Consider the following 13,630-nt stretch of genomic DNA (forward strand, 5'->3'; position numbering starts at 1 on the left):
AAAAAAAAGAATACCTCAATTTAAAACTTCCTAATTTTCTACTGAGCTGTAGTTTTGGGGATCATTTTGTTTTGTCTGTTTGTTTGGGACAGGGTTGAATGCAGCCCAGGTTGGCCTAAAACTCGCTAAGTAGTTGAGGATGACTTGAACTCCTGATACTTCTGCCTCCACCTTCCAAATGCTGGGATTACAGATGTTTTTCACCACACCCGGCTGTAGTACAACTTTTGGAAAGCAAGTCAGTTACTTGCTTTCAATTACTTGCACATCACTGACTCATTTAAGAATCACTAGAAAAAATATTCAGAAAACATTCAATAAAGACATATAGAAAAATGTTTACTAGTACACTTTTACAACTATAAAGCAAAAGCAAACTAAACAGAAAGATGATTAGAGCAAATTTACATTCTATGACTATTAATATAGTTACTAAACAGTATGTTTTCAAATATTATTTAATGATACAGGAAAATGTTTGGATTAATAAGACAAAAGGGTAAAATTATACATAGTACAGTTTAATCCCACTTAAAAATTTTATTTTTATTTTATGTGTATGAGTGTATTGCCTGCATGTAAGTGCATCCATGACTTGCAATGTCCAAGGAGGTCAGAAGAGGGCAACAGATTCCCCTGGAACTGGAGTTACAGATAGTTGTTAGCCCTCGTGTGAATGAACCCAGGTCCTCTGTGAGAACAGCCAGTGCTCTTAACCACTGAGCCATCTCTCCGTTCCTTCAATCCCACTTTTAAACTGTACCATAAACATATACATGAAGTATATATATAGATGCAGATATGGATACATGCACACCCATTTAGAGAAAGAGGGGGTGCAAAAGAAATATATCTGAGATGTCAAGAATGCTAATCTCTAAATGATGTGACCAGGTAACACTATCTTCCCTGAATCTTTCTTCTAATTTTCCTTCTCCATCACTGGAGATGACTAATAACTCACTTATAACACTTTAAATGATAATATTTAAAGTGAAAACAGGGGCTGGAGAGTTGGCTCAGCAGTTAAGAGCACTGGCTGCTCTTGCAGAGGACCCAGGTTCAAATCCCAGCACCCACATGGTGGCTACAAACCATCCTTAACTCCAGTTCCAGGGGAATCCAATGCCCTCTTCTGATCTCTGCGGCTTTGCATGACATGGGTGCACTCACATACATACAGGCAATATACTCATACACAGAAAATAGTAAAAATAAATAAAAATTAAATAAAATGAAAACACTGAAACTACATTGTCTCTTCTAGGCCTATCACAAGATAACGGTAAAGTGTTCATGTCAATATTAAAAATGAAAAGAAAATCCTGTGAGAGTCTAGACCAGGGACACTAACTCCAGAGAGGAGCTCAGCTCATGATGAAACATACGTGTTTGTCCTTTCTCTAGCATAGCATCTTGAAATGTTTTAGAACCACAGGACCAAGACTTTGGTTTTCTGTTCTGTTTTGTTGAGTCTGGACCTCATACCGTACCCCAGGATGGCCTGGAACTCACTACGTAAGCTCAGGCTGGCCTTGAACTCAGATACTCCTGCCTCAGCCTCTCCTGTGCTGGCACTAACTCATCCACTTCCTTATCTTTGTAAGCTACATTCTCAGGGAAGAACTTCACTACCCGACATTAAGGGAACACTCACTGCACAGCAGAAGGCTCTTATCATTTCAGGTGTTCATTCCAGTCCAACCACTAGTACTGTTAATAAAATTTCATAATTTCACATCTATTAGCAGTTTTTCATATTGACATAGTTCTTTTCATGATTCCGAGACATTTAGCTTACTTTGAAATGACATTTGAAAGTAAATCACACTTTTAAAATATATTTAATAGACAGGAAATATCAGTTTTCATTATTAAATCCTAATGGTACTAGACAGGGACGCATGAAAAGGCATTGAAAGCACTCCATGATAATGGTACACTTGCTTCAGAAATCTCTTACCTTTGATGTTAGAATCAGAAGGCAAAACGCCAGAACTGCTGGCATTTTTAGAATTGCAAAAAGCAGCTTGTAAGTATCTGTGATCCCTTGTGTTTCTTCTTTTACTACTGATACTTCCTTGTTTTCTTTTTTCAGGAGGGCTACTAATGTCGTTGTTATTAAAAATACAGTTCCCCAGAAAAAAAGAAAATCTGAAATTAAGAATATTTTAAATCTATAATTAATTTTTGAAGGCAATTTCATTAGTACTAAATAATATACAAATTTCCTAACCCTAAAACAATTTTAAAGTTTAGATGCCTCTTAGTTGAAGGCAACACAGATGAAACAGCCCTGATTCTGTTAACAAAGACTCAAAGTAGACTGATACTTAGCAAGAAAAAAAAATTAATTGACTAAAGGAAACAAAAGTATATAGTGTCAATTTATTCAAGAAAAGTGGTAGGTAGGGGAAGGAAATGATTTTCCTATTTCCTAAGTTCATTGGTTATACTTACACACCCAAAGGTTTTCTGTATTAAATTAAGACAATTTGGATGTTAACAAATTGAGCCAGGCTCGGTGCTCCACACCTGTAATCTCAGCACTTTGGAGGCAGAGGCAACAGGACTGCTGTGTGTATGAGGCAAACATTGTACTGAGTTAATTCAAGGCCAGCCTACGAAACTGAGCAAGACCTTGTCTCAAAAATCAGAGCCAGGTGTGGTAGCTCATGCCTTTAATCCCAGCAATCAGCAGAGACAGGGGGAGCTTTGTGAGCTTAAAGCCAGTCTGGTCTACATAGTGAGTTCCAGACCAGCCAGGACCACATAGTGAGACTGTGTCCCCACCTCCCACAAAAAAAGAGAAAAGAACAGCTAGGCTTGGTGGTATGCACCTGTAATTCCAGCACTTGGGAGGTAGGGAAAGAAGGATCAGAAGCTCAAGGTTATCTTTCACTACACAGTTAGAAGCCAGCTTGGGCTACATGTAACCCTGTTTCAAAATAGAACCCCCCCCACCAACCATATGATCATTTACACTGTATTTTCCACCTGTGTGTGTGTGTATTTGTGTGTGTATGTGCAAGAGAGAGAGAGAGAAAGAGAGAAATACGTGAGAGTGTGGATGCACATACATGGAGATGTCAGAAGACAACTTTCAGGAGTTAGTTTTCTCTTTCTACTGTGGGTCCCAGGCTTGCATGGCAAGCACTTTTATCCACTGAGCCACCTTCAACAGCCCAGATTTTCCATCATTTATTTACAAACTTTGGTGTTTAATCTCTTTAAATTAACCTCTTTTTAATACCTTCAGGTGCTAAAAGAAGACACAGTGAATTGTCTGGGTTGTCTCAGCAAAAGAGCTGTAACAACTTTACTAGTGAGAGTAACTACTAGAAGAATCTTTGTAACTGCTAAAAATATCAATAATCGAAGAGGCATCATTAATCTAGTGCATACCACATGCTATAAAAGTGCAAAGTACTTTACACATAACATCTCTGTAATGTACATTATTATACTGTTAAAAACTGTCATGTGCTGTTTGAGCTGAGAAACTAGATTTGGGATCAGGGTTGTTTCTCCATTCCCATTTCAGACCCAAACATGACTTTCTCAAAGTGTCCTCCCAGGCCCCTTATGTGGCGGATGGGCTGCTTCTTCTAACTCTGTGATAGGGCAGAAAGTACAGCAAAACAGCCCATGAGTACGCTGTGTTCTTGAAACTAGCTAAAAGGTCAGCCATTTCCAACAGGTGTTATTACTGTTTATCCCATGATAGAAAGTGCCTGTGGTGGGAGAGAAGTCGGATACTTACCGATGGTACATTCAGCCATGGAGAGAAAGCGCAACAGGAAATGCTAACTGACTGGCTCAAGTTCTCCAGTTGATTTCTGCTGGATGTCTGAGCACCCAATTTGACGACGCCATCTCTGTCTGTTGCTATTTGTTCTTTTACCAAGGGTGACACTTTGCTCTGCCTGAACTCTTGGGGAACTCTTGCTGGCTATCTTAACGGGGCTTCCCAGTCATTTTCTGCTACATGTTTGTAAACCCCCAGTTTGATGACATCATCTTCCTGCTGTTATTTGCTGTTTTGCATGGAAGCCTCACCTAAAGGGACATTCTGATCTGCACAGGCCTTTTTCTATGGGGAACGCAAACTGGCTGCTCAAAGGGACTTCCTCAGTCAGTCTCTGCTAGATGTTGTTGAGTACCTGATTTGATGATGTTTTGTTATCTGTGTATTTATTTCTCTATATACTCATTTATTCTTCTATATACTTAATAAACTCATTCAAAACCAAAAATATAGCTATTGTAGCTCATTCTCTGGACCTTACAGAACAATTTCTCTTACCACAACAACCTAATAGGATATGTTTTCAATATTCCCAATTTCTAGATCTGTTACTGAAAGCTACATTCAGAGATAAAACTGTTATTATTGATGCCTTACACAATTAAACTTCAAAACCTGTATCTCATTAATCACCATGATAACTGCATCTTAGTTGTCTACCACAAAACTTACTGAGAGATCTTATCTCTCTGTGCATCTGTGACTTATGAGGATTTGGTTAGAAGAATCCCAAGAGCTATCCTCTTGTTTTTCCAACAGGGTCTCACAAACTAGCCCAAGTTGGCCTTATATTTGTGATCCTCTTGCCTCAGCCTCCTGAGTGCTAGAATTATAAGCATGTGTCACCATGCCTGAACTTGGATTGAGTCTTGCTCCTACTGGTGAGCCCGCTGAAGGCCATAACTATAGTTTAAACATCACTCATGATGAATGTATATACTGTTAGTCTTACTTGTGAATACCAAATTCACTTTAGTGTATATGTATGTATTTTTTGAGACAAGGTCTGGTGTAGCCCAGGGTGGCCTTAAGTTTGATATTTAGCAAGGATGACCTGAAACTTGTGATTCTTCTGCCTTCATCTCACAAGGACTGGGAATATATAGGTTTGTACCACAACAACTAGTTTACGTGGTGCTGGGGAGGAACCCAGGGCCCTTTTGCAAGCTAAGTAAGCACTCTATCATCTGAGTGACCCAGACTTCACCTTAGTATTCAAAGGCTTCTTTCTTCTATGTTATCTCATTTGATTCTTAGAGCAAGCTTACCAGATGGACAAAGCAGTATCCATGTACAAAATTAAGGATAAAGGTAAAATTAAAGCTGGATGTAGTAGTGCATCCCCATGAACCTAGCACTCAAGAGGATTGCAAGTTCAAGGCCAGCCTGGACTACCTACCAAGACTCTATCTCAAAAAAAATAAAAAAGGTAAATTAAGAGGCCGGGGCACAACTTAAAATTAATCTCCTGAATTATTTGATCTCATACTATTTCTATTAGTTCATATATAAAGAGTTTTTTCAGTGAAAAAACTGACTAATAAAACTGGCTAAATATTTAGTCTCCACAAGCCTAATGGAACACAAAGTTTCACAATTACACAAAGTAAAGGAAGTTAAAATGCTTTTAACTACATAGCCCTGGCTGACCTGGAACTCACCACGCACCACCATACACAGCAGAAGTTAAAATGATTTAGGTATACACAGCAAATTATATTCTGAAATGAATTCTTTTCTTTATTATAAGAAATTTGGAAGCCAGGAGTGGTGGCACACGCCTTTAATCCCAGCACTCAGGAGGCAGAGGCAGGCGGATCTCTGTTGAGTTCCAGGCCAGCTGGGGCTACAGGGAAACCCTGTCTCTTTTTCACACACACACACACACACAAACCAGTAATATATAAGCACATAAGACTACATCAAAAATAACAAAAAAAAGTTTTGTATTTGGGAGCCTGGTCCAAATGAGACAACAGTTTAATATTATTCTTCTAGTGTTTTTCTATCCTAACTTCACATTTTAAATGAAACAAGAAGCTGGCAAGATGGCTTCAGAGTTTAAGAGCATGTGCTGATTTTCTAGAGGACAGGAGTTGGTTCCCAGCATCCACACTTAGTGGTTCACAACTGCCAATAACTCTGGCTTCAGGGATCCAAAGCCTCTGGCTTCTAATGGTCATTTGTACTCACATATACATAGCGTCCCACACCATTAAAAATAGTAAAAATGAAACTTATAAGTTTTCGTTGTTGTTTTACAAGAGCTGTTTCAAGTCCTTAAAAAAAAAAAAAAAAAAGCCTACTAATTCCATCACCAGAAATTCCCATTAATATTCTTAGGTAACTGTTAAATGAAAATAAAAAGTTTGCCTGTTACATACTACTTTAGGAGTTCCATTTCTCTAGGCAAAAAAGAAAGAAAAAATAATTTGCTTAGTACAGCCTACCAATCTTAATGAAAACAGCTTTCATCTATAATTTAAACTCCTTGATGTCAATACCAACAGGGATGTTAATAAACAGGATTCGGTAATATTTACGGGTTAGACTATTTCTGATTTCCTTGTGCTCTGATGGAAAAAATAACAGCACAAGAACAGAAGGAAGAGAAGGAAGTAGGGACAGGGGCCACTCAGGGCCCAGGGGCTTCCACACCACAAATGTACAAAAGAATGAAACCGCCAACAGCTCAAAGGAGAGGCTTAGCCAACCATGCTAGAAGTTTCTGAGCATGATCATCATAAACAATGACCACTCTGTTGCTTGTTAACATCACTTTGATATTGGAGAACATTCACCAACCTCTGTAAAAACACATTACTGTTACCAACACAAAATCGTGGTACATCAGTGTAAGATCAAGATGGCGAAGGTGGTGTTCAAGTTTCACAAACATAATTTTTGAGCAACTTAAAAAAAAAAGTAAGCCGGGCATGGTGGCACACGCCTTTGGTCCCAGCACTTGGGAGGCAGAGGCAGGCGGATCTTTGTGAGTTCAAGGCCAGCCTGGTCTACATAGTGAGTTCAGGTCAGCTGGGACTACGGGGAGACCCTGTCTCAAAAAGACAAAAAAAAAAAAAAAAAAAAAAAAAAAAAAAAAAGTAAATATTCTAATGTGGCTACAAGAGCTCATCTAAATCTCAAAGCTGAGGAACCAGGGTATGGTTCAGAGGGCAAAGGCACTTGCTACATTGGCCAGACAACCAAAGATCCATCTCCGGAACCCACATAATGGTAGAAAGAGAGAACGGACTCCTCAAAGTTGTGCTCTGACCTTCACATGCACATGCGTGCGCACACACACACACAAATGAATAAATGTAAAAAATTTTGCGAAGAATTCATTTTGCTCAATATATTATAGGGAAATATCATAGTGATTAATATCTTGTGGAAAAGGCAAATTTTCTAAGAACTTCCATGACAAAGCAGTAGACTTAAGCAAAAATTCTGCTTTATCAGAATTAGGGCCCCTTTCTTCCACTATCTGGAAAGGCAAAAAATTAAGCATAGTACTGTTTGAACACCTTTGACTCCCATCAGGCTCATTCGTTCTCTCTCTCTCTCTCTCTCTCTCTCTCTCTCTCTCTCTCTCTCTCTCTCCCCTCTCTTCCCCTCTCTCTTTCCCTCTCTCTCTCCTCCCAGCACCACCCTCCCTAGCTCTCTCGCAATTTAGAAATCAACTTCAGTCCTTCAGAAGCCAGTATGGGGAAAAGAAACTCAGTTTCTGCCTAAGCCATGGTGACCTTCCTCCTACATTCCTGTTGCTGGCACAGCGCTCCACTCTACCAGTTAGAGCAGGAAGTTGCACTCCCACCATCCAGTCCAAGACTCAATTTACAGCAGGGGAATCTGGCTAGTACTGTACCTAGCCATGGAATAGTCAGCAGCTGAGCGCTGGCAGAAACAGACCTTTCTTTCCAGTCTACTAATCTCTCCCTAAGACATTTGCTCAACACATCCAAGTTGTTACGCAGAATTCTTAGAAAATGCTGTTTTGCTTACACTGTATAGTTCCATGTTATTTGGGAATAAGCTTTTCAAAAGACATTAACACACACAAAAATAGAGTAAACACAAAGTAAACTTCAGGATTCTCTTAAGTGCTTCTTTTTCCTAACTTCTCAGGAAGTGCCATATATTTTCACTAACTACAGTAACATCAGTTTGTCTTTATTCTTTCAGGAGCATTCAAGATTATTCTTTAAGCGAGGATCAAATGAAGCAGTTGGCTTGGTATTAAGGGTCATGTTCAGTCTAGCACCCAAGACAGGCTGGGGACCAAAGGGTCCAGTGTGCCGTCCCATGTTGACTCTGGGATTTTTATAACTGAAGAGATGGAACTGAATCACTCTACTTTTCAGAATTTGTCTGGACATACATAAACTCATTTCAGTTAAATATGTTTCATCATTCTGATACTGTGATATCTTTACATCAGTTTTTGTTCAATCCATGCACAACTTGACCTCCTCTAATCTTTTTGTGAGCTGAATTCAAACATAAAATATTTGACAATGCACATTATGACATGAAGACGCAAAGCACAAGCCAGTAGCTGCATTTCAATAACTTAATCCTCTTCAAACAGCATTTATACAACTACCCATACAAACACATGCGCGCGCACACACACACACACACACACACACACACACAAGCGCACTTTTGTTCTTTTATCTTTGCAGTTATGAGGAATTAAGCCAGGGCCTTGTGCACGCTAGGCAAATGCTCTAGCCCTGCACTATATTTCAGCTGTTTTTGTTTGGGGGTTGTTTTATCTTTGGTTTTTGAGGCTTTGAGTCTTGCTATGTGGCACAGGCTGGCCTTGAACTCACAATATTTCTGCTTCCACCTCTCAAGTGCTATGATGGCAGGATAGCACAACTACACCAGGTTCCAATATTTCACTGCTTTATAATTCATATGATGTTATAAAACTAGCAGACTATTCAACTATCAGACTAACTAAAATGAAAAACAGAAAGAAGACCAAGTACTGACAAGTATAGAGAAAAAGGGTCACTCAGGAAGAGCCAGGAAGACAACATGGTCCAACAAGCAGTGCATGGTAGAGCACACCTGTAATCTCAGCACTGGGAGGCTGAGGAAGGAGAATTATGAATTCAAGACCAGCCCAGCCTACAGTGAGACTCTGCCCAAAACAAAACAAACGACTGTAGAAAATGCTTTAGCAGGACCTTTCAAAACTAAAAATGGACTTGTGACAGGACCCAGTTATTTGCACTCTGACATTTATCTCAGGGAACTAAAGACTCATTTTCAGACACGAAAAACCCCACACTGGAAACTGTCCAAACTCCTCCAATGGATTTGTGAGGAAACGCACGGTGGTACACAAACGAAATATTAACAGGGGCTGGTGAAGTGACTCATGGGGTGAAAGTGCTTGCCATGCAAGCCTGACAACCTGCGTTCCACCTCCACATCCCACAGTAGAAGGAAAGATGCAGCTCCCTAAAGTTGTCCTCTGTCCTTGCCGTTAGAGTAACATGAATTCCTTAGGTCACCACTGTCCCCCAGTTCCTAGTCTTGTATCAACTCGGCTAGCTCATTTATATTATCTATCACCCATTCTAATTTGTAAATCTCCACTATATGAGTTCCCAACAAGAAGAAAATACCCAGGTTTTATTAAATCGTATCACTAATACCTGGCTAGAACTAAACAGACATTTAATTCTGAGTAAATGAAAGGCCCTAGGTCAGTTAAAAAAATTTAGAACTTTAGTCTGTCATTTCTGGGAATCAGCCATTCTAGAAGCGGGTGATGTTTTTAGGTACCAGGAATCACAATGTTACATTTCTGATTTAAAAAAAAAAAAAAAAAAAGCCGGGTGTGGTGGCGCACACCTTTAGTCCCAGCACTTGGGAGGCAGAGGCAGGCGAATCTTTGCAAGTCCAAGGCCAGCCTGGTCTACATAGTGAGTTCAGGTCAGCTGGGACTACAGGGAGAACCTGTCTCAAAAAGGCCAAAAAAAAAAAAAAAAGCAAGCTGACCAGGGTGGCCCAGCTTTTAGTCCTAGCACTCCAGAGGAATTTCTGAGTTTGAGGCTAGCCTGGTCTGCACAGCAAGCTCCAAGACAGCTATGGCTACAGGGATGCTCTGTCTCAAGCAAACAAAAACAAAAATAAAAGCTCAATGGGTAAATATTTAGGTCTAAAGGTTTTCCTTGAGGCTCTTCCTAATTTCCTTCTACTTTTAGGCAAAACATCAGATAAAAAACCAGGAACACCAGCAAGCATATCTCTCCCTCTAATTAGTCACTTTATAGTAGTTTCCTTATCTGTAAGAATGAAGAAACAAATAATGATCTTTTCAAGTAATAAAACTATGGGTTTTTGTTTTTGCTTTGTTTTTTTGTCCTGCTGGGCTAATTGTTTCTTACAGCCTCTAGAGGTTTTTAAAAAATCTGGGGTATGAGAACAGAGTCAGGCCTGCCCTGAAGCTACAGCAGAATAAAGTTTTTTTTTTCCCTCAAGATTCTATCTCATCCTACAGTTCTAAATTCAGATTCCTGTTGTCTAGGAGTCTCAAAAACTGTTCTTTCTCAATATATTCCTTCTGTACTTAACTATAATATAAAACTGTTAATCACAGGATATATTTAGAGTTTTTGAAAAGTTAAAGCTTCTAACACTCAGATTTTCTGTGTTTAGTTTGAGACCAGTCTGGGATACACTAGGACGCCAGTCAAAAAACTAAGGGCTAGAAATACAGGTCAATAGTACAGTCCCAGTACTTCCCCGAGGGGTGGGGAAGAAACTCCCACTAGTCAGGGTGGACAGCTTGTCTTGTAAGGATCCCTGGGTTCATTTTCCAGGACCACGGACACATAGGATCTACAGAATATGATTATATTATTACTAAGTTCCAGAAACCTCAAAACTATTAATGTGGCATGTGTAAGCATTAAAATAAAACTCATTAACTCAAAATGATTCAAACAAAACCAGAATTCCACTACCGATATAAAAGTTAAATTTGAAAATAAGCTATTTTAGATTCATCTACAGAACAAAGTTCAAACTCCAGTTATTTAAAAGCCCAAATCAGCCTAAATAAAAATCCAGTCAAGAATGGTCAAATGGCTGACTACTCTGAGCTTCTCTACAACATCCAGGTCTCCTGTGCTTGTTGGCAGGGACACTCTTATTCAAGGAGACCCTTAGGAGCCTGACACTTCACCAACTCCATAATGCTCAATTTCCAGATCCCTCAGCTAGATGAGAACTACTTGCTAAGAGGTGGGAAAGGGTCAGAAAGCAAGAAACTAGAAATCTCAACCCACCAAAACACAAAGAAAAAGGTGAACCATGTGACCTCTACTTTTAAAAAATGTGTGCACCTGTGCATCAGGCCAGTGCCTATGGATCTTTCACTCCAAATTATTTTATTGGTTGCTCCTCCCCGTAGAGTACTGATCAACATTTATGACTGTGCTAAAATAATTGTGCGCTGGCTTCAGTGTCACTCGAAGGGCACTTTAACAAAACCAGGAAACATACTTCAGGTCATCTACCACATGATTCCCAGTAGATTAAAAAGCCAGATGTGGTGGCACTGCCTGCAATCTCGGCACCCAGGAGGGTTAAATGGGAGATAAAACAGCAGGATTCACTTTGAAGTTCGCTTACAGAGACCGTGTTAAAAAAAAAAAAAAACACTCCTCCATCAGGTTAAATAGCATTCAGATATGATCCAAACCAAGGACAAATGTCACATGGTTTCTCTCATATGCAGAATCTAAGAAAAAAAGTGTGCGTATAAATGGGGGGGTTACTTGGGGGCAAGGGACTAGGAGAGAGGAGGGGAGAACGCCGAGTGGGTAATGGAGGAGTGAATATAACCAATGTCCATACAAACATGTCCAAAAAAATCTCACAATGAAACCCAATATTGTGTCCGCTAATTTCAAATAAATTATCTTGTACATCATTAAAAACAAAAACTAAATGAGAGAAAAAGAGAGCTTCCATTGAAAGTCACATACTTTGTCGAAAAGATTCATAAGCATAAAGTAACCCTAACAGTATAATAGCTTAAGTACACTACCTGAAAGAGTAACTATTCCCCTGGGTTGAGGCTGAAATCGCAAATATTTGTTACAAAAGTCAGCAGATTCAAGCGCCAAAAACAAAACATTGCCCAAAAAATAGCCTGCTGTTTGGCCCACAGAATTGCACGTGGAAGCATAGCCCACGTTTTCCCTCGATAACATAGTTAACGCCCAACCGTCCACAGCGATGTCCTGAGTGGCGGCCAGGAACTCAAACAAAAAGAAAGCCACAGTGAGGGCAACCACGTCGGGAGATCTACCATCAGTGTTTCCGAGCAGCCGGTCCACTTGCGTGGATAAATAGATCATGAAGAGTCCTAGTATATACTGAGTAGGGACAAGCCAAGACTTCCGACGACCGAAGTTCTTCAAGTAGACAGCATCCACCAGGGGGGCCCAGAGCAACTTGAGACTGAAGGGCCAGAAGACAAAACTGAAGAAAGCTTGATCTGTGTAGCTAACGTTTTTGCTCTGCAAAATGAGCGGGATGCTCCCCGCCAGGCCTAAGGGAATACCTTGAAGCACGTAAAGAAAGAGCAGTAGCAAAATGCTGCTCAGCTCGGTTCGGTAGCTCCGCGGGGCTTTGGGGAAGTCGACAGGGCCGGCATCCCCCAGAAGAGCTTCTCGGTCCCCTTCCCCGCCCACCGAGTCCAGGTGACTGTCCTCCCAGCCGCCCGGCAGCAGCGGGCCGCTCTTCAAATCCAGAGCGTGGCTGGAGAACATGCCGGTCCGCCGCTGCCTACTGCTGTCCTTGTGGGAGATGGTGGGTGACATATCAGAGACGCACAGCCCAGTCCGTGGCGGGCCGGGGCCGAGCGTTGTGGATCGCTCTAGTCCCAGGTCCGAGGCAGCCGCTCTGGGTCTCGGTGGCTCACGGCCGGGAGGGCGGGCGCCGAGCGACAGGGCAACGTCTCACTGTGGCCCGCAGCTCGGAAGCAGGGCGCCAGACCCGCGGCCGCTGGCCCAGGCGATGCCCGGGTCACTGCCCTGCGGAGTGTCCTCGGGGAGCCTGCAGGAGACCCCCCCGGGCAGCCGCAACGGGCTCGGGGTCGGCGGAGCGGGCCGTGGCGCTCCGATGGAGGCGGGCTGACAGATGTGGCGGGAACCGACCCGACCGCCCACCGGCCGCCAGCTCTCACTCCACACCCGACTCCAGAAGTGTAGGACGACTTCCTGCCTCGGGCTGCAGGAAGTGGATCCGGACTCAAATAGGTCCCTTCCCCGGTTCTAGACCAAGCCAATCAGGACGAGATCCCGAGGCCGCATTCGGAAACAACCTGTAATAGGAATCATTAATCCCCGAGGTCCGGACCTAGGGGGAAGACTAACTCCTGAGTACCGGAAGGCTGGGGCGGGAGGCCTGGCGGGTGTGTGTTCCGTCCGCGCATGCGCTACTGAGGAAAGCGTGGGCCTAGGCCATTGGACCTTTATCAGCACGTGAAAGCGGGTGCGGCTGCCAGCTTAGACCGGGTAATAAACCCGTGCAATCTTAGAGGCTGTGGTCTGTGGGAGAGAGTGACGTTGTACTTGTTGAATTCAGTGCGTAATTCCCAGACCGGCAGTTGTGCCATGCTGGTGCTTATGTGCGCCGGCCAGGAAAACAACCGAGGTTTTGAAATTGTAGCATCAGGAGGCAGGCCGCTTTGGGCCCGGCTAAATGGAGATACGGGTGCTCTATGTGGTCGGAAGGAATGAAGTGCCAGGTTTGAGGGCGATCCAGTTTCCCTAGTATGATGGA

The 13,630-nt window shown here is 42.0% G+C and overlaps 1 protein-coding gene across 1 annotated transcript in view; it reads right to left on the bottom strand.

The window, feature by feature from the left end:
- The window catches only part of Slc33a1 (solute carrier family 33 member 1), a gene marked incomplete in the record, with an annotated part of 20,998 nt that extends 7,842 nt beyond the window's left edge, over positions 1 to 13,156 (bottom strand). Inside the window, 2 exon segments of the mRNA XM_008840638.3 lie at positions 1,964 to 2,154; positions 11,889 to 13,156. Of these exon segments, the coding sequence (XP_008838860.1) occupies positions 1,964 to 2,154; positions 11,889 to 12,666 (969 nt within the window).
- Between the last annotated feature and the right edge of the window lie 474 nt (positions 13,157 to 13,630).

Source organism: Nannospalax galili, unplaced genomic scaffold, assembly GCF_000622305.1.
Source record: "Nannospalax galili isolate Female #2095 unplaced genomic scaffold, S.galili_v1.0 scaffold59, whole genome shotgun sequence".
NCBI lineage: Eukaryota > Metazoa > Chordata > Mammalia > Rodentia > Spalacidae > Nannospalax > Nannospalax galili.